A 25,292-nucleotide genomic window follows, 5' to 3' on the forward strand; every position below is an offset into this window, starting at 1 on the left:
TGAAGAAATTCAAACAAGTGAAGGGTTGAAGCTCTCTATTCCAAGCCTATCTGATGTAACCTATCTGTCTATCCAGGACCTTAAATGACTTTTAGAAAGTCATATAAGACACACAGAATGTGCGCATCTCCCATCCCTCCCTTCAGGGAGTCCTCACCTGCCCTCCTTTCATTTCTGCCAGATGAGACACAGCTTGGTTTACACCGTGTAGCTGCTCAGAGCTGCAGAATTATGTGTGGGCAGGTGAGGTCAGCCAAAGTAGGTCTTGCACAAAGCCCTGAGGTCCATGGTCACGCTGATGGCTGGAGTGGCTCACTGTGGCTCCTGCATTCCTGGAGCCTGGCAGAGCAGGAAAGCAAGTGGGAAAGGACACTAGATGTGTCCTAGATGTGCTTCAGCTATGGGTCTGTGCAGTCTGTCCCACCACCCCCCAGGGAGCTGGGGAGGAGGAGAGCAGTTGTCTTGGAGGATGAAGGAACGAGTCCTGAAATCACCTGGATTTCAGCCTCTCGGAGCCTTATGATGTTACAGATGTCAGTGCATCTGGGGAGTGGAATGAAGCAGATTTAGAATGATGGTAAGAAAAAAACCACTCTAACAAATTATACAGGTTCTAGTCTTCTCTTTTGTACACCCTTCAGGCAGCACCATTCACATAAAACCCCATTAAAGCACTTCACAGCTATTCTGCATTCCACTTCGCACTGTTTTACACATTTGCCCAGGTGCAAATAATCTGTAAAACATCCCTGCATTGTCTTGCCCACTTGCCAGCACATGTAATGTGCTGGGCAGAACCTACTCCTTTCTCTCTCTCTTCCCCTTTCCTCTGGACACCACAAACTTGAAAACTGCCTGATGATTCTTGGCTTTACTTCAACATGAAGCAAAGACGACTTTGTGCCATTTTTTCTGGCTTGACTGAAGAAAGTCTTGTGTCATTATTCTACATGACAGTTGATCTATGTTTATGCTAAAGGTTTGAGACGTTTTTGTTTCCTTATTCTGCTTCCAAATGCACTTGGTGCTTTAAACTCAGCTTGCTTCTGGTGTGTAAGACAATTCAGGGTCAATGCCTCTGCATTTCGTTTAGGCAAAAAGATGCCCAATCTTCTAATTAAATCAATATTTGCTTACTTAGGTGATAAACCATTATTTGTTTTCAGGGTTATGAGAGAAGAATGGCAAATCCAATGGGAGGAAACATTTTAATATGCAAATTTGTTCCCTAGTACAATTTCTTACCAGTAATTTTACCTTTTATAAGCTTAAAATTAAACCCTGACATTGCAGAAATCAATGCACATTTTTGCCATATTCTTGAGCCCAGAATTTCACCTTTTTACATTTTCTTTACAGAAGGCCTGATTCTGATTTAAATGAATAAATTAGCTGTGATCCCATTGATTTCAGCAGGATTATCTGAGTAAAGTTTATTGCTTGCCTAGGAGTTTGGAGCCTGTAATGCAGACAGATGCTATAAGCAAGTTTTTTGGTGCTGCTTTTGTCTCAGATGGTGGCTTGTGCCTTTCCAATGGGGAATATTTATTAAAGAAAAGAAAATTGAAAATAGAAAATAGGTACAGCAAACCTAAACACCAAAAATAATTTGAGACATAATTAGAACTTCTGTAGGACAAGATCTGCAGTGAAGAGATTGCTTGGTGTTAATGAATATTAACTAGGATTTATCCTTGAGTGGGGAAAGCTGAAGGTTTTAATTTTATTTCAAAGGTAAAGACTGGTAGAGTTATGAAGTTTTACATTCTTTTCTTTCCCCCTGAAATTTCGAGTGCATAATAAATGAGCCAGTGCTAATGTCACAGATGCTAATTTTCACAACCATGTCTGAAGTGATGTTGGTTTCCATTTGCATTTCATTCTAACAATGATGAGAGGTGATGAGTTGATGATAAGCTGTTTTCACCGTACTGCCCGCTGTGCAAATTTATGCTTATAGGCAAAGATGACACATAGTTCTGTCATTAAAGGGCTTTAGTGCATTGCCTCTTGAGCAAAGACTGTTTGTCAAAATCCATTTGAACTCTGGTAAATAAGCAGGAACAGATGACAACATCTGGGAAGTATTTTTAAGAACCTGGTTTATGCTGTAAATACCTGTGGGCCTTTAGAGGGGGGGTTCAGAGAAAAATAATGATACTTGTAAAAACCATGTGTGTGTAGATGGGGAAAAGAGGGATTGCAGGTGACACTTTCAGAAGGTGTTTTCTGTCTCCCCCAGGCTTCATAAAATACTGGAACAAGGTTAGAGTGAACCTTGGGTTATTTTCCTTGTGTGAGTGGGTGGTTCTACAATCATATTACTGCTTCTCTGACTTCTGCTATTTTTTCTTTATTTGTATTATCACAATACTTCACAGTCATCAGCTAATAATTCTTTATTTTCATGAGCAGCTTCAGAAAGTTGTGTTTTAACAACTTTATGTATGCTAACATATTTCTCCTAGAGAGCTATTGAAATTTGAGGAATTTTGTTTTCTGAGCAGGAAGTAAAGGTCCAGAGTGTTTGTGGGGAAAGAACAGTCATCTCTGACCTGGCCCTTGGCAGGAGGCTGATTAGGGTGACCAGACTCCCCATTTTATGCTCACATCAAGACATAGTCTCACAACTCTTGGCTAGCTTTTGTTACAATGGAAAAATTATATCTGTGCCCTGTTCCAGTACTGATTTATTTTGTGTGTTCCCTTGATTAAAGCATCTTTTGACATTTTTGTCAACTTTGCACAATACTCATTTAATTTCTCTTTTCTTCCTGTCTTGGTTTCCTTCATTAGCCAGGCTTAAGTCTATAAGAGCAGAATATTTTAAAACAAGTGAGAGCAACCTTCTGAAGGGAATATTTACACATTAATATTCATTTTGCTTACAGTAACAAATCCAGGGTTTTGTTTGTTTTCTTAAGCAAGTAGGAACATTTCAAAAAGTCTGCCTGAACCACCTTAGCCAGGCATTTTTAGAAACCAGACTATCAGCCACAACATTTATAACTGTGCTCTCTGATAAATAACGTAACACAGCTACCAAGGTGACACAAATCAGCATTAGCTGCCTCCTAATTCTTTAAGAATTGTTTAAGAGCAGTTGACTTACTTACTGTGTTTCTAGGAAAACCTAAATACCCCAAAGTAAACATTGGTTTGGATACCTGTCATTGCTGGGGAAAAAGCAGTAAAAATGTATGGGCAGGACTGGCAGAGGATGTGGCTTACAGTTTCCTGTACTTCTATTTTCATCTAGTAATCTATGTCACAGCATAAATTCATATATAGCCATCACTTGGCAGCTGTAAAGGCACTTTCTGGGTGGCCACAAACACTTCAGCCAGAGGAATCAATCCCTTGCAATGTGGGTAGAACCTGCTGGGAATACCCACTCCTGAGAAGGGGAAAAAAAAGTCTTCTGGGTCTCTGTAATGACAATATCTCTTCAGCTTTCTCTTCTAAAAAGGCTGCAACAAAGACAGCAGAGTTGCTCCAGTTGTTAGAAACAGTTGTACTCTGTTCCACAAATTGGCAGTGTCAGTGGTTTTGCTCAACATTTGCTAGTTGGCACCAGGCTACTATAAATGCTCTGAATATTTAGCATATCATATATCCTTGAAGCCATCTTAATGGAAAACTTTGTTTCATGGATTTAGAGATGTGTTGTATGCCTGTTGTTATTCCACAGGAACATGAAAGATCACTTATCTTTTTTGTAAGCGAAATCTCTTCTGTATTCACGCTTACTCTAACTCTTGTAGCTTTTTTAAAAAATTTATTCCACTTGCAGTGCACCCAAGAGCATGCTCTTACTATTTTTTTCTTCTTAAACCTGAGAGTGCAATTCCAGCCGGTGGAAAAGTTTGGAGACTTCTTCAGGGAAGCTGCTTCTTTGGCTATGCACAATATACACCTTTCTGCTACTTTTCCTCTCCATACTTTCTTTAGTTTATTCCATGGATACACAGAAATCTGGATAATGACTTCACCTGTACAGAGTCTTCAGGCTGCTTTATTGCCAGTCATAACATCTTCTGGCTCCTTTTTGGAAAGCTGAAATTCAAGAGCAAAGGGTTTTCTATCTCATCACCCAGCACTGGAGCTGACAAGTGTTCTCTGGCAACAAGCTCTAGTGACCTGCTGGTTTGCACCATTATGTCTTCTGGGAGGAGTTCTAGTCCTTTTTGTACCCTTCTATGTCTTCATCTCTTTTACCATCTTCACAAGAACAGCCATGTAACCTAACACTGCTGAGCTTGATTTCCATGAGGTGCTGAATGGTCACCTCCTTGAGAACTGTAAGAAATGAGAGTTCCCCTACTTGTCCATGCTGACCTGATGTGGTAGGTTTGGTAGGTTTGCTGTTCTTCCAGGTATGTTGAAGGATAAGTGGGACATGAATCCCTGAATACTTGAGTACTTGGCTTTAGGGTTTTTCTGCAGTGCTCCTCATGGTTTCTTCAGGGAGAGGATAAACACCAGAGGAGTTCTGCTCTACCAGCAAACATGCTGGAGTTCCATGTCTTCCCTCTACCATTTTGATTGAGACAGAGATGGAGATGTGTCATTGACAGGTTGCAGCCATGAGACAAAGAAATCAGCCTCACTTAGTGACTGCACAGACCAAAGCAGATGTGTGAGGAGGGGACAACACAGTGGCCGAGCCAGCTGAGCGAGCTCACGTGGCTTCTCTGCTGCCTGCACCTGTGCAAAGGGGATGCTCAGCTCTGCTGCTCCTGAATGGTTTCACTGGCCACAGCTGTGCTGTTTTGCTTACATTTCTGTCTCTCTGCCTCCTTCTTTAAGATCAGATGTAATGTTCAAAAGCCACTTCAAAAAGCTGAAAAGGGGACCGTGGTTCACTGATGGTTAAGCAGCTCAGAACCTGTGGAGAGCTTGCATGAAATGACTGATGGTGGTAGAGCAGCCATCCAGCTCTAGCACAAGCACGTGGCAGGGCTCTTCTGATGTTGATTACTGGCATGTTTACCTTATTTTCTTCCTGTCTCTGTAATGGAGTTTGCATTTGCTTGACTAATATATCTTGGTAATTGTGGTACAATGTCTGAAAATGTCTTTGTGTTTGTGATATTAGCCAGTATAGGAAGGAATGGGAAGAGGCAACATCTTCCTCCCCCTTCAAGACAGCTTAAAATAATGTAGTTGATAGAGTTCCCTTTACAGTGATAGGGCTGATTTCAGTAGGATTTGGGGTATGTCCTTAAATCTGGGGTTCAAAGAACACCTCAAAGCCCTCACTGGTGTCACTGCCTCAGGAGCAGCACCTCACTGGTGAGCATTTCTCCACTGCATGTGGTTCTCGTGGAAGCTGCTGGAGCCAGGGAAGGGGGAAAATGCTCAGTCTCACTCTTCTCATGTGTCAGAATGAAAACACACTTCAGGCACCTGGTACACTTGTTTTTCATGAAATGAAGCTGTAGTTTTCCACTGAGCTGTGATCACAACAACTCATGCCACAGAGATAATCAAATGGAGAGAGGGGAATACATGTGCCCTTACTGAGCTGTTGATTGTATTAATTCCTTTTCTGGAATGACCTGAACAGAATCAGAATGATATCTTCAGATTCCTAGATTTTTTTTTTCCCTAAGATTGCAATTATAGAGCTTGCACTACAAAGCAAACATGGAATTTAATACATTATAACTTGGGCACTTAGAAGGATTCTTACACACGCCCAAATCGTACGGAAACACTAAGCTGCCAACCTTCTTTCAGCTTCCATACAAAACCAAAAGCTTGCTGAACTTACAAGTTCAAAGGTCCCAGGAGCATATTTAGGATTCCCAGGCATAAATTGTGCAAGCATGTCCAGTTTTTGAAGCCTGAGAAGCTGCAATGAAGTGCCATGGCTGCTTTCTTCAACTGGACAATAAGGATAACTTTGGCCTGTGGATGACAACAAGCCAACATTGGAACACAGCCATTAGACAAGGGAGGACACAAGAAAGAGCAAAAATGGTGACCCTAGTCTACATTTCAAAGGAGTCAAAAGCTAACCCACCCTAATGAACCTAGTATTTTATTTCTTTGTTGGGTTTTTTTGCTTTGTTTTCCGATATAAAAATTATTTAAATAAATGGACAGATAGATCTGATGAAGCACTCAAATTCACAGTGACTGATGATAGATACTGCACTGAATTTTGCTTCTCTACTGTAGTGCATCTCCATTAAGGCAATTTCAGCTAATCTCACTATGGATTCATTAATCAAATGTAGTCAGGATGTCTGAAGGGAGATAATGAAGGGGAAAAATGGCCTATTGTTTGGATCTTATTTTTCAGCTAGTTATTTTGTTTATCACGTCCCATAATATTTGTACCCCGATAAATAAGTTCCAGTTGCAATTAGTTATCATAGCAGATGACTGGGACACCTTTACTTACAAATTCAAAATCATTCCATAATAGATCAATTAAATTTGGGCACTCTTTACATCACATGCCTATACAGTATCAGTTAGCAGTGAAATGGGAACAAGGTGGACTGGTGTATTTTAAAATTTCCTCCCTTTATCCAAAGATGCAAGCATCCACAGAGATAAAGTCCCTAATCCCACATCTTTTTCTCTAAGCACTAATGTCCTCCAGTATCAGCAGTTCTTAGTGTCTTCCAAAATTTCTCCTCTAAAATGCCCAAGAAAAGATTTGTTCATTTTTTACTTACTTTTTACTCATTTAGGATTACATACTGTATATCTGCCCCACATAAAGCTGTCACTATATTACTTTAAAAAAAAAGAAAAAGTTGAGGTTCTAAGAGCCCAGTGGGTTTGGAGACTGCTGAAGATGGGAATGTTTATAAGCTCTGTGATATTAACTGCAGCACTCAACCTCAGGTGACATAAAGCATGCAAAAAAGAACTTTCTGTCAGTTTTATTATTTCTAAAAAGGTTCCCCTTGAAAGAGAAGAGTGACCTTGCTCTGCTGAGCTGACATATGCCACTGAATTAATGGCTGGGCTTTGCTGTAGGGAAGCTTGCAGAAACATTACAACTCCAATGGCTGAGTTTGCTGCGAACATTAATCAGGGGAACCAAGATGATGTATCAAACACTCATTTAAAAGTAATAAAAACTAACTCTCTTTCTGGCCCCCTCCCCCAAGTTTCTTAGAATTAGCTTATTGTTGGTCATTACCTGTTGTCAAGGGCAAGGCTGCAGTAGGGCAGTGAAACTCGTGTAAGGGCTTTCTGAAGTTTGCTTACTCCTCAGAAAAAGAACAAACGAGCTTTTGGGACGGTCAGACTTGACTGTGGCTTAGAGGTTATTTTTTTAATCTTGTTTTCATCTGGAAGGTTGTTTGAAGGAACACCTTCCACTGAACAGCCACATTCCCACCTCCTCTGCCAGTGCATGCTGGTTGCCCCACTTGCGGTGTGCCGGCCAAGCCTGGGGGTCCCTGTAAAATTGAACCTTTGGGGCTGGATTCTTCTCAGCCCCTCTTCAGGCAAATGTGTTTTTGTCTTCACTTGAGGCAAACATGCTTGTGAGTAATTTCTCTCACACAGGAAATCCAGCAAAACCCTGCAAGGTCAGGACCTAGATAACACACAGCATTATTAAAATCATGCTGTTTAAGTAAGCAGTGAAAGGACTTTAATTGAAGCTGCTAGGTGATTTGGTTTTAAAATGTGAGAATTCGTCTGTGAATTCAGCGGGTTTGAAGAGGAGGAAGTTTCAGGAGAGGAAAGATGTTGGTATTTAAGGGATTAAAGATCAAAGCCTGCAATGCTTATGTAGTGTTTAACCAGCCTTTACTCAGGCAGTGCTCCCCTCTACTGCAGTGATGGTTTTGTGGAGGGTGGATTTCAAGGCTCATCCCTCGGTGTTTCTGCCCATGTGTAAATGAAGGGTAGAAAAAGGATAGCAGGGAGGTGGAAGCGCACATCATTCCAAATCCTTAACTGTCATTTTCATAGCTCCTCTGAGTTTGTCACACATCCTTAACCTTCTTTTAAAGTCATTTTCTTTTCATGGTTTTGTGTGCCACTGAAAGTCACTTTTAATTAAACGTCATATAAATAATAAAGTCTTAATTACATAATTATTGCAAATACCTGTGTGCACACTCCCAGAATTGGACAGACTGCCAGAAGAGCACTTGGAGTGACTTTCCTCCTTTCCTCATTGGGAACTGAGAGTGCTCTGCAGCAGCTGGGCAGGAACAATGGTGCTCAAAACTCAGGGTCAACATGCATTTAAAGAAAGTGGAGTTAGGGCCCTTCCCCCCCTTGCACATTTTGCAATACTCACTTGCACAAAACTTTCCAAGTGTTAAGACTGGCTTTTCCTAAGTTGCTTCCTTATTTAGCCCCTCACAAAGATGTTTAATCAACACAGCACTTTTTTTTTTTTTTTTTCTTTTTTTTCTTTTTGCCAGACCAAACTGCCTCTTTGCTCAGATGTCCTACATGGCTGCTCCTTCCAGGGGAAGACTTACAGACCTTGCAAAAAATTCCACAGCAGCTCTGCCCTTCTCTCAGCTGCCCCAGTGCCTGCCCAGGGCAAGGTGCCCCTGGAAAGCACTGGAGACTGGTTTCTAGTGGTGACTCTGACTGGGTTATTGGGAACTCTGTGCCTGGTGTCAGCAGGGAGTTAGGGCTGAGAGACTGAGGCTGGTACCACTTGGAGGCACTGATAAAACAGCTGCTCAGTGTTTACTTTGGAGAGTGCAGTTTGTTCACCTGGAGGGCTGTTAGTTATGATTAACTCATTTTTTAAATTCAGCTTTCCTTTTCCAGTGCTTTTCCACTGTTAAAATTAGGGTGTTTGATCTGAGGCTTGCTGGTGGCAGTTCTGTTCAAGGTCCACTTTGCTCCCCTCTCTCCCCACCTCCATGCAGCTACTGAACACCAGGCCATGATAACAACCAGTCTTTTATAGAGTCATTTTTAAGCCAGTTAAAAATGCCATTTCAGTAGATTGCTCTATTTGAGTTAGCAGGAACAAGCTGTATCTTTTTTATTGCTTTTGACTGGTGAAGTGCAAGGTTTAGGCCGTGTTTCATGTGGGCTATAAAGTTATATTAATGTGTTGGTTAGTGGTCAGAAGTTCTGTATGTGTAACTAATGTGTAAATAGGAAAAATTCCCCGTGGTACAAAGGTCATGATGTTTTCTCTTTTGTTGCTTCCCTTACCCTTTGGAGAGTCACTTAATCTTTCATGCAAATTCTCATTCTTTATACAGAAGTGAGGATTTTTTTGGTGGTGTTTGGTTTGTGGCTTTTTTTCCCACAGAACATCCAAAAAGCTATAAATTGCTGTCTTGCCATCTGGGAAAGTAGGAGACAATTCTTTTGATTATCTATGCAAGAAGATAAGCTAGCAGAGTGGAAATATTCATCCCTACTTGGTAACTCTTTTATTCTCAGAGTGGTCTCCTCCTTCTGAAGGGACTAGAACCATCAGGGAATAGAACAAATGAATCAAATCCTGATCTCCACTTATCTCCATCAATCAGAGTAGCAAGAACAGGCTGTTCTCTTGAGGGCTGCTGTATCTGCTCTCAAAAAAGAGGGAAGAAGACAAGTGTCTGTGGCAGGCAAGGAAATTGAGCAACATGCTGAGCTCCCTTTTTATTACTTCCAGTGTCCACGTTTGCCCCTGTACAGCTTACATGGTTTGGGTAGTCTAAGGATGAATGGAAGCTAAAAATTAAAATGCATGGAGGAATTTGAAGATATTTACTTGTGTGAGAGGGTCAGTACAAAGCCTTTGACACATGCAGGATTTAAAAGATATTTTGAATAGGACCTGAAGCAAAATATAATGGGCCAGAATTTATGACAGCAGGCAACCACATTGCTGAGCAGTGTGAATTGTCCAAAGAAAAATATGGGATGAATATCTCCCATAATGATTATTTATCAGGACAACTGCAGTCAGTTTTGGCTCAAAGGTTGTTTTTAGACACAGGCAATCTCTAACTAGTTTGTCACAGGCAACTTACTTCTCCTGTGATATGTCCTACAAGGGAAGGATGTTTCGTAACAGAAAGACATGGATTGCAGAACCTGTTGTTGTCCTACTATTTGCATACCATACCATATTATTTTCTAGGGAAAATGATAGGCTATTTACAGTCAAGCCAGACAATCAACTGCAGACTGTCCAAATTAAAATAAACAACAATTACATAGCACTTATCCCTTTAAAAGGATCATTTAAAATTCCTGGATTTCAGGGAATAAATGATATAGGAGAAGGAAGAAGGTTTTCAAATACTGAAAAGTGTCTTTGATATTTTCTATTATGTTAGTTTGGAATACTGAGCGGGAAGAGATGAAAGTTAATGTGTTGATTTATAGAAATGATTTGCTCAGTCCTTGTACAGGAAAACACAGTTGTTTCTCCCTCTGCCCATGCCTCTATTAGATTTTACTGAGCAAATTCATATTTGCTTAACATATCCCTGGGTAGCTCTTGCATGAATTGAGCCAGAAAAACCACTTAACTTTATAGGATGCTGAATCCTGGTATCAAAAGTCAATAGCATATTTTCTCTTAGTAGCTTTGCATTTACTTTAAAAGCTTCCCTTCACCTGGAAATAAGGCATGTCCATATCTTCACAAAGTAGGTGTTCCCTGACACTAATGCAGTGACTGACACTACTGAAAGTAATAGTCCCATTCCCTTTGCAGCCAGGAGCCCCTAAATCTGCTTTTCCTTATCAGTATAATGGGGTTGGATACATTTTTAAAAGGTGGTGCCTATTGATTACTTAATGGAAAAAGTTAGTGTAGAGAACTGCTGAAGCAGCCCTATTCAGTGCTCTCCAGTGCAGCAACACCATTATCTAGAACAGTGGAAATCATCCTGTAACCCTTATTAATATTTAATAAGGATGAAGCAACACTGAAGTACACTACCAAGCAGCCCCAGGCTCTGCACGTGTAGGATATAAGGTTGTTTCGAGGGTCAAAAAAGAATAACTGTGGTCAGGTGTTTATAGGTAAGACCAACACTAAACAATGTTTTCCTTCTTGTTCCCTTTAAACTATTTCCAGCACATCTGCACTTTAATAGACACTTATTCCTACTAGATATATTGAAGTGTTGGAATGCAACAGAAAGGTCAGTGTATGTTTAGAGATTGCTGAGACAATTTTATACTTTCTTTTCCCAATGTTGCTGTGAATCCCAGGCTCCCTTCTCCCTCCTGCTCTGTGCTGCAGGGCACATTTGGCTGGGCTGACAAGCTAGTCAAAGGTGTTAATCCTGTCTAATAGAACCATAATCCTCAGGGCTGTGTTTTTATATCGTACTATTGAGCTAACCCCTTGTCACAGGATGTTCTTCATCTACTTAATAGCAAAGCTCTTTATGGGAATTTTAGAAAAAATTAAATGTACAATGCAAATTGTAATTTTCAGTTCCACAATGTAAAAAAACAAAACAAACCACAGTGTTTAGACAACAGAGACTTTACAATTAATAAAGAGCAATTTTTGTCTTTTATTTTTTATTTTCCCCTCAGTGAATAGTAAATGTCATTATAATTGTCCAAAAATATTCACAAATCTGGGTCAGGTTCTTCAAATAACCTTTGGCTGGAAATATTTTTCAGGTTAGATGTGCCCAGAAATATAGGGCAGGGGGGGAAAAAGAGGATCTTCTTATTCTTTAAAGCTGCACTGCTTAGAATGTGGAGCCAAAATATGGGTGGGCTTTTCTCTTCCATCTGACTCTGCTCAGGCTCCCACTGCTATGTCCACATTCATTTTTTGGGGGAGGTGGCAGAACCGGTTAACAAATAAGTTTGGGAAAACAGGAAAATACATCAAGGAGGGATTCCTCCTTAACTTCTGTGGAAGCAGGTCCATGCCAGCACTAAGTGTGCTCCCAAACCAGTCCTTTGCTCCTCCTCTTTGGTTGCCCAAAGGATGTTCTACCTCTGTTGCTCCTGAGGCTGCCTCATGACCATTCTTGCCTGGTGGAGAAGATTGGAACTAGATTGTAATAGGAACTAAGATTGGAATAGGAAAGCTGGGAGCTCACAAGGCTTTTGTGAATTTCCTGGATTGACAGCAAAAGGAGGGAGCTGGAGATGCCAGGTGAAGAGTGCACAGTGGGTGCTTTAGAAATCTGGGGGAGATGAAAATATGACTCATGTGGCTGGGGGTGGGGGAAGGAAGCAATGGAACAAGGAACTGGTTTGGCTGAAATCACATGGGCAAGGCAAAAGGATGAATAAGTACAGGAAAAGCTGTAGCCCAGATACTCTGAAATCACTTATTAAATCAGACAGAATGTATTTATTTTGTGGTTTACTATTTTGTTCAGTGTCTTTTTCCTCCAGAGGGGATTTTGAATACTCAAAAATAGACTGAGTTTATATTGCCTCATGTATAATAGAGAGCCCTGCTCAAGAACTCTCATACTGCATTAAAGATTTTCATTTAGTATGGAAGAGGGAAGTACTTAAAAAAAAACAACCCAAGCCATTCTAGATCTAGCTGTGAGTATTGGTGAAGACATAAAAACAAGCTCTTAAAGATACTGTAGAGTGGATAGATGTCCAAATTCTGGCTGTTTCTAGGGCCACACTTAAAGGGACTCCTGAGTTGGCATCAATGCTGATTTTATACATTTTGCCCCCATGGACAGTGCAGTGTCAGGCAGCTCTGCCTGAGCATGTCTGACAGGTATTTCTGTATGACCCCACTCCTCAAAATCTGCTGTGCCACCTCCCTGCTTTCCATGCCATTTATCCACGTGCAGAAAGAGTGAAAACTGGATGGAATGCAGAGCAATTCATTCACTGTCTCTTAATGCACACCTCAGGTGATGCAGCTTTGTTAAGACAAGTAAGCCAAGTAAAGCTGGCATGGCAGAAAATTGTATCCATTTCTGGTTAAAAATCAGAATTTATAATTGGAAAACTTGGAAGAAAAGCATGAGGCCTGCCAGATTATTCTCTTACTTACTCCCTCTGCAATGTGTGCATTTTGGACAAGATGTATTCATAATCCTCAGCAGTCCTTGCTCATTCCTGATGGTAAAGAATCATAAATTGTCTTCCCAGCTGGAAAAATACATTGTATAAATTGGCACAATTTACACCACCACAACCAAGTCTATTGCTTGTATCATATTTATGATGACACCTTTTTTTTTTGAAACTCATAAACAAGTCTTTCTTACCTGCAAATAATGCATGGTTATTTACATACATAAGTAATGTGAAACAGATGTAGAAGAACTCATAATCATATCCATTACCTAATTAGTATTTGAAGCAGTATTGTTTCTCTTACTTATTTTTCTACCTCTGCCTGTACAGTCATAATTTTTTTTCCCCTACAGTCACCTCATATTTTGTTTCTAGCTGGATGCAGCAGTTCATGGCCCACTGATATGGGAGGGATTTTTAACACCAACAGGTGGCTTGACAGTTTTATTTAAGTCTTAATAGCAAAGCAAAACAGCAGCAGTGAGTCAAGGTTTGTCTTCTCTTCTTTTGCAGCGCACGAGCAGCTTTGGGAGCTTTGACCGTTTCAGGCATCACTCGATATCAAAGACAGATGATTCAGCTGAGGTCTGTAGAACACAAAGTCTGAATTTGTGCAGTTCACTTTCCCATGACAGTTATGCAAAAACATTGGGAAGCTCTTGTGTAAATTCTGCAGTGCTGAGAACTTTACTTGCATACCTGTATCTTTTCAGTGATTGAGGCCTTGACAAAAAAAATAACCAAGAGAATCGCACCTAAATTTTGGCCCTTTGATGTGAAAATAGAAATAATTTTTTAAAAAAGTGCACTTCACATCGATGCATGCCCAAAGTAACCAGCACTTTACAAGTAACTCACAGATGTCTCACTTTGGTTTTCAGGATCTCTGCAAAAATTTCCTCAATTCTTATTGATATTAGGGACAATAAATAATGGGAAACAATATTACCTACCATAAAATAGATTTTCTTTCTGTCATTCATACATAGAGTATTGTGCTGGAAACCTGTTAGGTACACAGTTTCCAAGGAAAATGGCCATGACTGAATATTGTCATGCTAACTGTATTAGTGTCCTCAATCTTTCCTGTAATTTCTGCTTCAGCTTGCTGTGTTTTATTTTTGTGGTGAGTTATTGCTTACTTTTTGATTTCAAAACAGATATCTGAGCTGGAGACCATAAGTGACATTGGGGAAGCAGTACAAATCAAAGCAGCAAACAATGGAGGAAGCCTGAGTAAGAAGATGAGAGCCATTTCACTTACCATGAAGAAAAAGATGGGTAAAAAATACATCAAGGCACTCTCTGAGGAGATGGTAAATACAGCCTAAGAGCCTTGTGTTTGTTGGAAATACATGTGAAGTAGTAAAAGTATTATGTGCATTTTTTTTCTGTTCATGTTTCAACTGTCCTCAGCTGGGACAAACCATAAAACCAAGGTAACAACACATATTGAATTAAGCCAGCTTTTGGTATGTACCTGCTCTTCCACGTGCATTTTAGTGTACACACAAATCACACAGCAAGGGCCCAAGAGAGTCATAAGAATTTTACTTCATTTAATTTTGCTTTTTCATCAAGCAGCACTTGTATGAGCATGTGTGTATGAGCACAAAAAAAACCTCCTCATGTGGACACAAGGGAGTTTTGGTTGAACCTCATCATCAGTCTGATGCTCAGTGTGTAAAAAAAGCTTCATTAGAAGAATTTATCTCCCAATACTAGAATTATTTCTGAAGTCCACTTTGTAAAGGTCAGCCAGCATCCTAGAGAATTCCAACTCACATGCCTTATCTCCTTTTACCTTATCTAATCTTTGTGAAACTATCTTGATTAAACATAAAAAACATAATCTTGCACATACTGAAAACCCTGTTTTCTCAGTATTTTGTGTCAGTAAGTTCCAAAATTTAAAACCCTGTTTTCTCAGTATTTGACATCAGTAAGTTCCAAAATTTTAAGGAAAAAAAGCTTGTCATACTTAACAATCCTAAAGAAATCTATCTAGTCTGCATCCTATCTCAAGTGTCAATAACAAGTAAGTAAGGAAAATCAGTGAGGAATGTCACAAGTAGAAAATATTTTTTCACAGGATACCTTGAAATGCCTTTTGGAGGACCAAGACAAGGATTTGTATTTCATTCATTTAGTTTTCTTTTATTTTTTTTTTCTAAAGTGCAATCAATGATCTTTATATTATATTTTTATATTTCCTTTCTGGACATTTAAAGCAACAATTCCCATGACAGAAATTCAATGTATTATCTGGTTGGACACACATGTAGCATGATCTTCCTTCCTGCAGGAGATGATGACAATCAATACCAGCCTCCTGATTAATCTGTTATGCTGCTGGCTGGTGTAACAAGCACAATTCTTGTTGAAAACCAGTACAGTTCTTAATTTCAGTTCTCTGCATGATATCTATCTCTATGTGTCTCTACTTCACACATGCACTGTTGTCTTTGCTTCATCATCTAACTGGTGAATAATTAATTTTTCCCCAAATACAATGTGCAGAAGGCAGTTTCAGTTGCATCAGGATATCACATGCAACATGATAAAGTCTACTGAAAAATCCTTCCTTTTAAAAGATCATGTCTATTTAATTTATCTGTTACATCGTCTCTAACTTAACTGTGACTGAAATATGGATCTTATTGTTTTGAACAGGCTGTGATTCCTGAGGTGTGATTTATTGGGATAAACTCAAGGGGCCAATTTCATACACCATTAGACTTTGTGAGAGAAACATGTACCTGTTAATTCTGAAATGCCCTGGATTTCGAGGACAGGGTGAATGTTGGGCAGTGTGGTGAGCATGGTGCTAGAACACACCAGTGCCCCAGGTGTGTGCAAGCTGTCCCCAGCTTGCCACCAAGCAACCACCATCTTCACAAGTTCAGTGTAAAACACAGCTGTGCCAGCCAGCTCTTCACCACCTGCCTTGAGAGCTGAGTTTTATATTTCCTTCTCCGAGACAAGCAGACAAAATCTTATCAGGCTGCCCACAAATTTTCCGTTCCAAGCTTTCAGCTCTGCCATGGTGTGTTGCAGTCTTCCTCACTTAGCTGTTTGAGCAGGGAGGGGATGAAGTGAGTGGGGCAGAAACAAGGGGGAATTTCTCCAGGATCATAAAATACTAGGGGTGATTGTTGGGCGTGGTTAGTACCAGGCATCAAGTTCAAAAATGCCTTCTCTCATAAAGGAGTTATTAATAAAGTGCAATGATGAGCTAATCTCCAATGATGCTTTAAAACAAACAAAAAATTCTCTAAAATACATTTCTTGGGGGTTAACATTTGATTATTTTTGTGTTAAAGAATGAAGAGGGGAAAGAAGACAGTGATCCTGGTGGTGGAGCACACACTGAGAAGGTCTCCCTAAAAACCAGTGACTCTTTGGAAAGTCTCTACAGTCTGAACAGTGGCCAGAGCTCATCTAGTAAGTACAAGACACCTATACTTCTTATTCAGTCACTGGATCAATATAGTTATTGCTTATGTCTGTGGAATCAGAGCTGGTGATCAAAAATGTGATGGTAGAGAGCTCTTCATTCTGGCAGACAAAAGTGTAATTTGGTTAAATGGGTAGCAGCTAGGGTAGGTATGCATCTATCCAGAAATAAGTTGAGTGTTTTTTAAGAGTGGAAATACTAACTGAAGAAAACAAGCACATGAGTTATAAGGCATAGGGCTGGTATATATGCCATAAATTTTTGTGGGGTTATCCCTGCCTTAGTGCTGGGTTTGCAGTCACTGGGACCAGCCACACAAGATGGTGGGGGATGTGGGTCTCACCTGCAGCTTTGGGACATGATGCAGAGAGACACAGCCCACCTGAAACCCACTGAAAGCCCTCCCCCACCAGGGTAGCCTTGCTCAGATGAGTCTCTGATGAGAAATGTGCCTCCACCTCTCTCTGTATTGCCCTGCTGTGGATATTTGCTGGGTGGCAGGCCACAGCTGTCCCTGGTTACACTGCTGTGGCACCCTGCAGGCACTGCCTGAGCCCTGAGTGCAGACTGGAGCTGCAGTCCAGACCATTTGCACTTAGAGTTTATCTGGCCCTGAGATGGAGCTGTGCACTTAAGCAATCACCTCAAACAAAACCATTTTTATGATCATTTTCTGTGACGTGATTTGTGAAAATCGTATATGGGAGTTTACTTCCAATACACTGCTGCTCTTATCTAAAAACATATTTGGATGGGATATTGCAGAGCTTGCTCAAATTTGCTTGAATTACTCTGCTGATATTTTATTGCTCAACTTGGATAAAATGACAGGCAGAAATGTTGATAAGATTAAAATTTCCCTCTGCAATGCAGCTTCCTTTGATGTTTCAGCTAGCTCTGGAATGAAATAAAATAACTTCTACAGTACTTGTTTTCATTTCTCTGAATAAACAGGAGAAGTTCAGCAGAATTAATTCCTTAAATTGCACTTTTAAGGTACATTTTATTAATCTGCAGAGGTAATATTTCAAAAGGTCTGTAAATAAAATGCGTAGTCTAATAGTATCATCACCAGAAAAAGATTACTTTAGGGAAGATATTAATGAAAGATCTCCTACCCATTTTGTTCTGTCTCTTGTAGAATGATTTTTATTGAATGTAGTTATCCTGGAAGGTGTCAAACCCACACAGGACACGCTCTGTCTCTGATTCTGTGGTATTGACCCCCTTCCTTTGAGCTGCTGTGCAGAGTTGCATGTGTGGGCATTTGGTGCAGGGGTGTCTCAAGCTGCCTCTCTCCCAGGTGGGGTGACCAGCTGCTCGGATGGCACCAGCAACAGGGACAGCCTCCGCTTGGATGACGAGGTGCCCTACAACGGCCCCTTCTGCGGCCGAGCCAAAGTGCACACCGACTTCACACCCAGCCCTTATGACACTGACTCGCTGAAAATCAAGGTAAGACAGCCACCAGGACTCCTTCTCTCCCACTAGCAATGCCAGGGGGACCATATTTTACATGTAAATAACACATTTAATAATGAATTTTTACCTGCCCAAGCACGTGGAACACTCTAAAAGCAAGGCTGGTCTGGTTTCGCAATGCTTCTACAAGGACTTAGTTCAGACCAGGCTGCAAAGCCAAGTCCTGCTAAAGGCTTTTTAAGGCACAGACTCCAGGCAGGAACCCCTTTATGGTATCTTCCTACCTACCCCAGCCTTCCTCAGAGTAAAATATGTGTTGCTTCCCACATACAACACGGGAGAATTGGGATGTTGTATGTGGGAAGCATACAACAACACAGATGCAGGGTCTGGAGTAAGAAAGAGTAAAGTGTCATGGGATGTGAAGTTGTCTCCCCAAGCTTTCCCAGTCACAACTAGGATATATCCAAAGCTCAGTGGCACCCATTGCCTTTAATAAAAACAGTTTGCCTTTCCATTAAACTTTTCTTTAAGCCTGTGTTTGAGCTGTGAACATTCTTCAGTCCAGACATGGTAAGGGGTGCCTGGGCTGTGTGAGTGAGGAAGAAGAGCAACAAACAGGGCCCCAGTTGAACATTACTTAAAAAGCCCAACCCTTTAGACTCTTTTCTTCTTCACAGCTTCTTCATTTTGTCAAATCCTGTATCTCACACAGACTCCCTCTCCTACTCTCTGGCCTACATGAGAGCTGTTGCTCTGCTGGTACTTGCAGTCTTCAGCACTTGCCCTCCACTTCCATCCACATCTAGGGCATTTCTTTTAATACAGTTTAACAATTTTAACTATTTAACTGGTCATGAAATGGCAAATATCTGCTGGTTCATATAGGTTTCTTTTTTCATTCATTAGGGTGGTGTGTTTTGGAATTATAAACTGATACTTAGGGTTGAAATCCCCTGTATTTATCACACAAAATTTCAGTACCCTGAATCTGAACTTAAAACGCATCTGCAGCTTGGCTTGGAGCCACTGCCTAATCCTGACCTGCAACCACATCTGAAGCTCCTGAGCCTGCACAAGTTTGTAGAATAACGTGTGCTTGTAGGCCTTTAAATAAATGTTTGTTTAGTTTCCATTTCAAATGTGCTCACAGCTCTGAGCCCCATGTTCTAACTAAACCAGGTCACCAGCTCACAGTCAGTTTTGTTCTTGGGTTTGTACAAAAACTAGGGTGACCACTTGACTTGCTGTTCCTTGACCAGACCAGAAAAGATGTAAATCTTGGAGCTGTGGACACATCTTAACAAATTGAGTTTGATGTCTAACTTTGTAACAGAATCCCAAACGAAGCAGGCATTTGTTGGATAATTCTTCAAAGGCTTTCAACCTTTTTCTGTGATACATGCCAAGAAGAGAGGGCCTGTTTTTGAGGTCCTTGGAAGCAAATTGTGTAGGGTGCATTACTTTGTAAGAGCCTTTTCACTATGAGAATTACTCAGAATGACTGTTTTCCTGAGCTGAGACCTTGGTTCCCACAGTGTGGCTGTGAACACCTTCACCAAAAAACCTTCTTGAAATAGCTGTGTTGTCACCTTTTTAAGCACTCATATTTGTTAGGGGAGTTAAATGTTCTTTATTGTCTTTGAGAAATGCAGACAGTGATTTTTCCTGTAAAATGGGTAGGAGTCCACCTTTCACATAGATCAGCTATCTTTTTTTGGAGACCCTTGAGAGGCTAGATAATAAGATTGTTCTGTAAATGCTATGGCACATATTTTGAAAATAACCTTACAGTCATCCCTTGCTTCTTGCCAAAACTATGCCCACTGCCCATGACAAAAGTTAATTGCTGATCTAACCCTATCCCTTTTCAGGGACCAAGTGGAGAACAAAAATAGTGAGAGGGGCTGCTTGTGCTCACCTCTCCTTCACAAAGGTTTGGAGATAAGGACTAGCTCCACTTTCTGTAATTATTTCCTGGGATTTTATAAAAGCAAAGGCACCAAATCTAGATAATTAAAAAAAGTTACTTCACACTGACTAGTGCTGGTTTTGGTCCATAGAGGAAAAGCTCCATGTAACAAACCAGAGGTGTAAGCTGTGGTGTGCTTTTTTTATTGTTCTAGAAAGGAGACATCATAGATATCATCTGCAAAACTCCCATGGGCATATGGACAGGCATGCTGAACAACAAAGTAGGAAATTTCAAGTTCATTTATGTGGATATTATCTTGGAAGAAGAAGCTACACCCAGAAAGATAAACCCACACAGAGGAAGCAAAAGGACCAAGCCTAAAACATTGCAAGAGCTCCTGGAATGTGTCCACCTGCAGGTCAGCCAAGGCATTTCCCAGCTCTGTTTGAAACGTTCCCTTTCTGTGCGCTCGGGTTTGAATGTCATTTACAGGCAGGAGGAGAAAGACAGGTTTCAGCAGTTTTGATGTCAGCAAAGCAAAGCAAAGCAAACTCGTGTCTGTCTTTTATCTGATGTGAGTGATGCCAAGATGATTTTTTGCCTTTTATTTATATACCTCTTATATAACTTCTATGTAACCACAGTATTCTTAGCATACATACTTGTAATTCCTTAAGTCTGATAACAGCATAGCCCCAGTATTTTGTTAGGCCAGGAGACCAAACATCCTAAAGACCTCATAGTAGGAGGCCAGAAAACCCAACACTGTCTTGGGAAACCAAGGTGCTCTCTAGAAAATATCCTATAAACTGGAGATTTGGCCCATCCAGGGGGGAATTCCATGGATGGAGGAATATCACACCATTCATCCAGGCCTCCCATTGGGGCACCCTTGTTAGATATGCTGATTTGTAAGGTCTGTAAATCCTTTACACAACCAATGGTGTGTGTGCATTGCAGCACATTGCACCCTGGTGAAGTGTGCACCAATAAGGATCCATATTAAATACTGAGGTAAAACCCCCTTATCCCTTAACTGTGTCTGGTTCTCAGTTTTTAAGACCAGGAAAGGCATCATGAGTGGCTTATAGAACTGCATTTTACCTCATCATGTGGCTAGGCTAGGAGAGACAGACTCTTAGCCCTGTCTCACTCAGAGAGGGACACTGGTGACTTGTCAGCTCAGCCTGACTGCAGATGTGTGTTCAAGTACAGGAAATGTGTGGCTGTGGATGTTTCAGGGGCAGGGCTGCAGTCTGACTCCGGAGCCAAAACTGAGAATTTGTGTTTCTCATTTCTTGTCATCTTTAGGGAGCAATAGTATTTTTGCACCGGGCTCATGTTGTGCCTATCTCCCTCTCTGCAACCCTAGATCTTGACTGAGTGTCAAAGTGTAATGAGGTCGTGATTTACAAGTAACATTTTTAATAAGGGTAATTGCTTTGCTGCTGATGCAAACACTCCTTTCCCTGGAGCATGCACAGAGGTTTGTACTGACTTGACACACAGCTCAAGGGGGACCTTGTGTGACACAGCAGGGCCCAGGGCTCCCTCTGCTTCTCCCCTTGCTTGGATCAAGGGATTCCTCCTCTGAAAAGGCAGAGCGCTCCTCACCTCAGAGCCCCTCCTGGGCTCAGCGTGGGAGACACTCATGGAGTGATCCACAAAAGTCCAGACCTCAGCAAATTAAATAATTTCTGACAGAGCTCTGCCCTGGTGCTGTTGCTGCTGGGCTGTGTTAGGGAGCTCAGGCACAGATGCTGGCATGGCCAGGAGGGCTCCCAGGCATCTCTGCCTCTGTTCCCTCTTGCTCTTCACCTCTACCAAAGATAAGTCAATTGGACTGGAGAAGAGAGTCCATTTCAACCTGGCCAAAAAGAAAAAGTGAAATTGTGCCTATTCCTCTACTAAACACAGTGCTTGTTTCCATGAGAGGATTTGCTTGTTTCCTTTTGTAGGAATATGCCCCAACCCTCCTGCTGAATGGCTATGAAACTCTAGAGGACTTGAAGGATCTACATGAAAGCCACCTTGTTGAATTAAATATTTCTAACCCAGAAGACAGGGCAAGATTGTTATCAGCAATTGAAAATCTCCAGGACTGTGACAGTAAGTGTTTAAGATGTGTCAAGAGTATATGCACTAGTATCTTAAGCAAAAGAGAGCTTAGGTCAAATAGCTCCAATAAAGAATTTTTGTTAATTTTTTTTAACAACATTCTGCAGATAATTACAATTTTTTTCTTCCCTCACTTCATCCCACACTTAAATCCTTATCCAAATTAGCTTTTTTGGTAGGAAAGTGTTGTAAAAAAAAAAAAAAAAAAAAAAAAAAAAAAAAAAAAAAAAAAAAAAAAAACCACCAAAAAAACCCCAACCAACCAAGCATATATATATATATATATAAAATAGCTGGTTTCCATTCTTCTCTCAAAATTAATCTAACTTCTGTTTCTGGTGAGTTTCCAAGAGTTGAACATATGGGGTGTGTATATGCATGTGATCACCATGTTGTTTTCTTCACTTGTTCCTTTTGTGGGGAGTGGAAAAGCTAGGATACGGAACAGGAAAAACTTTTCTTATGATATTTTAATGATATTTCCAGTCTGACTTTGAATTGTAAATAATTTATGTCAGTTTTGTAGAAACTACACCTAAGCATCTATTTAATTAGATACTCAGCCAAAACAGGAGGGAGGGGTTTTCATCTTCATTAATATTTGTGCATACTCCCCCCATGCTGAGCAGTCATGCCATCAAACGTCCACTTCCAATTGAGATGCATAGAAAAAGGAGAGAGAAGAATAAACAATGTCTTCCTGGGATTGTTTAAAAGCAATTTTTTCAGGCATCCACTTATTATCTGTCTCAGTACATAGACAGCTTTCAATTTTTTTTTTTCTGAATGTTTGGGCTTTTTTTGGAACCCCATTTGTACATTAAGTTGTTCCTGTTCTTATTCAGCTTCCAGTTAAAGGCTCTTGCAAATATGTTGGAGTGCCATTAGAAAGGTTTCCTTTGCCCTGCAGGTTCAGAAGTTCTTTCTGGTCTATAGCTTAGTGAGATGACAGGTTCGAAAAGAACTCTTGAAGGGCTGTCTATGTAGAAGCAAAGATTGAAAGAGTGAATCCAGAAAAGAAAAGGGTTACATTTTGCACAGGTTTTATTGCAGGGATCTGCTAGGAAGGCACTGAAAATGTACATGCTGAGTATAGTGGGTTTGTTGTGGGAACCAGCCTTGCTGTGCTTTCTGCACCTATTACTGTGAATGTTTTTCCACATTTAACATCAGAAAAATACTAAAGAAAAATTCTAGATTGTAATTTTGCTATTTTGCATAGGTGTGAAAGCCAAACTGAAAAATAATGGTTTCTAACAGACCACACGAGTGCTGAACTGCTCTGTAGTGGTGAGAGTATGGTTTGCTATTTGTATTTGCTGGGTAACAAAAAGCAGCGCAAGCAGCTTTCGATGCTGACTGTGTCTTAACCCCTAATGTTCCACATGCACCTGTGCAAGAACCAAACCTAACAAGGTCCTTATGTGTGCCATATTCTGAAAATAAATATATTCACCCTTATTATCCAAATTGGGTTCTTCCTACGTTGGCAGCATAGGATTTAGTCACTTCTCCAGGCAAAACAGTGTCCCTGATGTTATCTGCATGGTATAATAGTTCAAATTCTTGTAACAGCTCTGGGAATAATAACATTAAATCTTATAAAGGGGTCCATGCTTCAGAATCAGTGACAACACTGTAGTCTTATTTCAAGAGATGAAATGAATATTTGTTTCACATGCACTTTAGATAGGTACAGCAAATCTTTCCAGTATTCAAATTCAATCAAATAATTTTCCCATAATTTATGAATGCTCACAGGGACTAGAACCACAACATCCTTTTGTGTCATACTAGCTATAAGCATTCATTTAAGTCTAGTTAAATTTGGTAAGATTCATGTATATTTTAGGGTAAGCCATGAGTAAATACTGTCCTAGTTTAATTCTTGAATCCTCACCGAGTCTGGTTCAGAGGGATCAGAGCATTTGTCACATGACTGGTGGGGACAGAACTGAACAACCTGTTCCAGAAAGGAGGATACTACAGACCAAAATGGAGAGTAGCTATCTGTTAAGTTGTTATAACAAAAGACAGGGTGTCAAGATGATCTTGGGGATAAGCTCCACATGAGTCTGACGTTGTACGAATCATTTGACCTCTTTGTCCTTCTGTCAATCAGATTGGAAAATTGGGTTGAAAGAGCTGGGTGCTACTCTGAAAGTGAATTCTGCATCTGGACTGAACTTTCCTGGGTCAATATTTTTTTTTTCCTAAATGGGTATGGCTCAGTCCAGCATAAATGATTTTTTAATTAAAATTGATTTTGTGCATTGCTTAGAAGTGAGCTGCATAATTACTCACAGCTACAACGTAATCTGTTTATTGGCCAAGAGAATGCTAGATAGAATTTCAACACTTTCCAGGTAAAAAGTTCACTTTTAAAAAATAAGCTTTATAAAAACATAAGGTAAGGCCATGGACTGTAATTACTGTTTTAGGCCCATCTTTGTCACAGAGCTTGGAAGACTTCCATGTCTCTGCATTCCATTCATGCTTCCATGTTTGATTAATGGATGGAGAGGCAGGTATGGCCCAGAGTTGAAATACAAGGGTTTCTGAGTTTTTGTGACACTGCCATTACTCAGAACAACCAAGTGTGCTGGAACATAGCCTCATTTTACTGGACCCTCCTATAAATGCAGTCAACAAGATTTCATATTTCTTTAAGTGAAATCTGATCTTGTGAGATGTCCAGAGGTTTTTACAAGGCATTTAATTTCTTTGTCATTCCTTGGCTTTTTCTTGACATTTATTATATGTTAGACTAAGTAATTTCTTCAGGACACATACTCGTGGTGTATAATTCATCTTGCAGAATAAACATTTATTGAGTTTGCTAACCAAAAGACCTGCAGCAGTAGTTTCTACATCATATGCTACTTAAAGCCATGCAAAATACAGGATTTTTGGCAGTGACATTTTTTTAAACTTACATTTGATTTAGACATGAGTGAATTTGAAAGAATAAATTTTACCCATCTTATACTATGAATTTTAAAAATAAGTTTTATTTAGCAATTGCTACCACACAGCATTTTTAAAGCAGATTTCTCTTTCTATTGCTGCACTATCTTCTTTCTTCCTTTCCTGGGAGTCCAGGCCCAAATTCATCATCTTGAAGTACTTCATGTAGCAAGGCTATCCTACAACTGCAAGGATTTGTAAGCTCCTCATGACCTTCTCCCCTTCTCAGACATTTTTTTAGATTTTCTATAAGTTGGTCAAACCTATATATTTGGGGCAAAAGTCTTGGTTTCCATGAATTCAGGCTGTGAGGAGAAAAAAAAAAAAAAGCTTTTTCATAAAGTATTTCTTAATAGCTTTCCATTCTTCTCCCAGATGGCTTCTAGACAGGAGATGGATGTCTGTGCTTTTGTAGGATGCTATTTTTAAAGT

General features: G+C 40.3%; 1 protein-coding gene across 2 annotated transcripts in view; it reads left to right on the forward strand.

The window, feature by feature from the left end:
• Positions 1–25,292, forward strand: part of LOC129134946 (SAM domain-containing protein SAMSN-1) — a 58,879-nt gene that overhangs the window by 27,628 nt on the left and 5,959 nt on the right. For both annotated transcript variants that reach the window (XM_077174506.1, XM_054654730.2), the window contains 6 exons: positions 13,495–13,566; positions 14,142–14,297; positions 16,305–16,425; positions 17,742–17,893; positions 19,987–20,193; positions 21,734–21,884. In XM_077174506.1, the coding sequence (XP_077030621.1) occupies positions 13,495–13,566; positions 14,142–14,297; positions 16,305–16,425; positions 17,742–17,893; positions 19,987–20,193; positions 21,734–21,884 (859 nt within the window). The remainder of the gene's footprint in view (positions 1–13,494; positions 13,567–14,141; positions 14,298–16,304; positions 16,426–17,741; positions 17,894–19,986; positions 20,194–21,733; positions 21,885–25,292) is intronic.

This window comes from Agelaius phoeniceus, chromosome 2, assembly GCF_051311805.1.
Source record: "Agelaius phoeniceus isolate bAgePho1 chromosome 2, bAgePho1.hap1, whole genome shotgun sequence".
In the NCBI taxonomy this organism is placed as follows: domain Eukaryota; kingdom Metazoa; phylum Chordata; class Aves; order Passeriformes; family Icteridae; genus Agelaius; species Agelaius phoeniceus.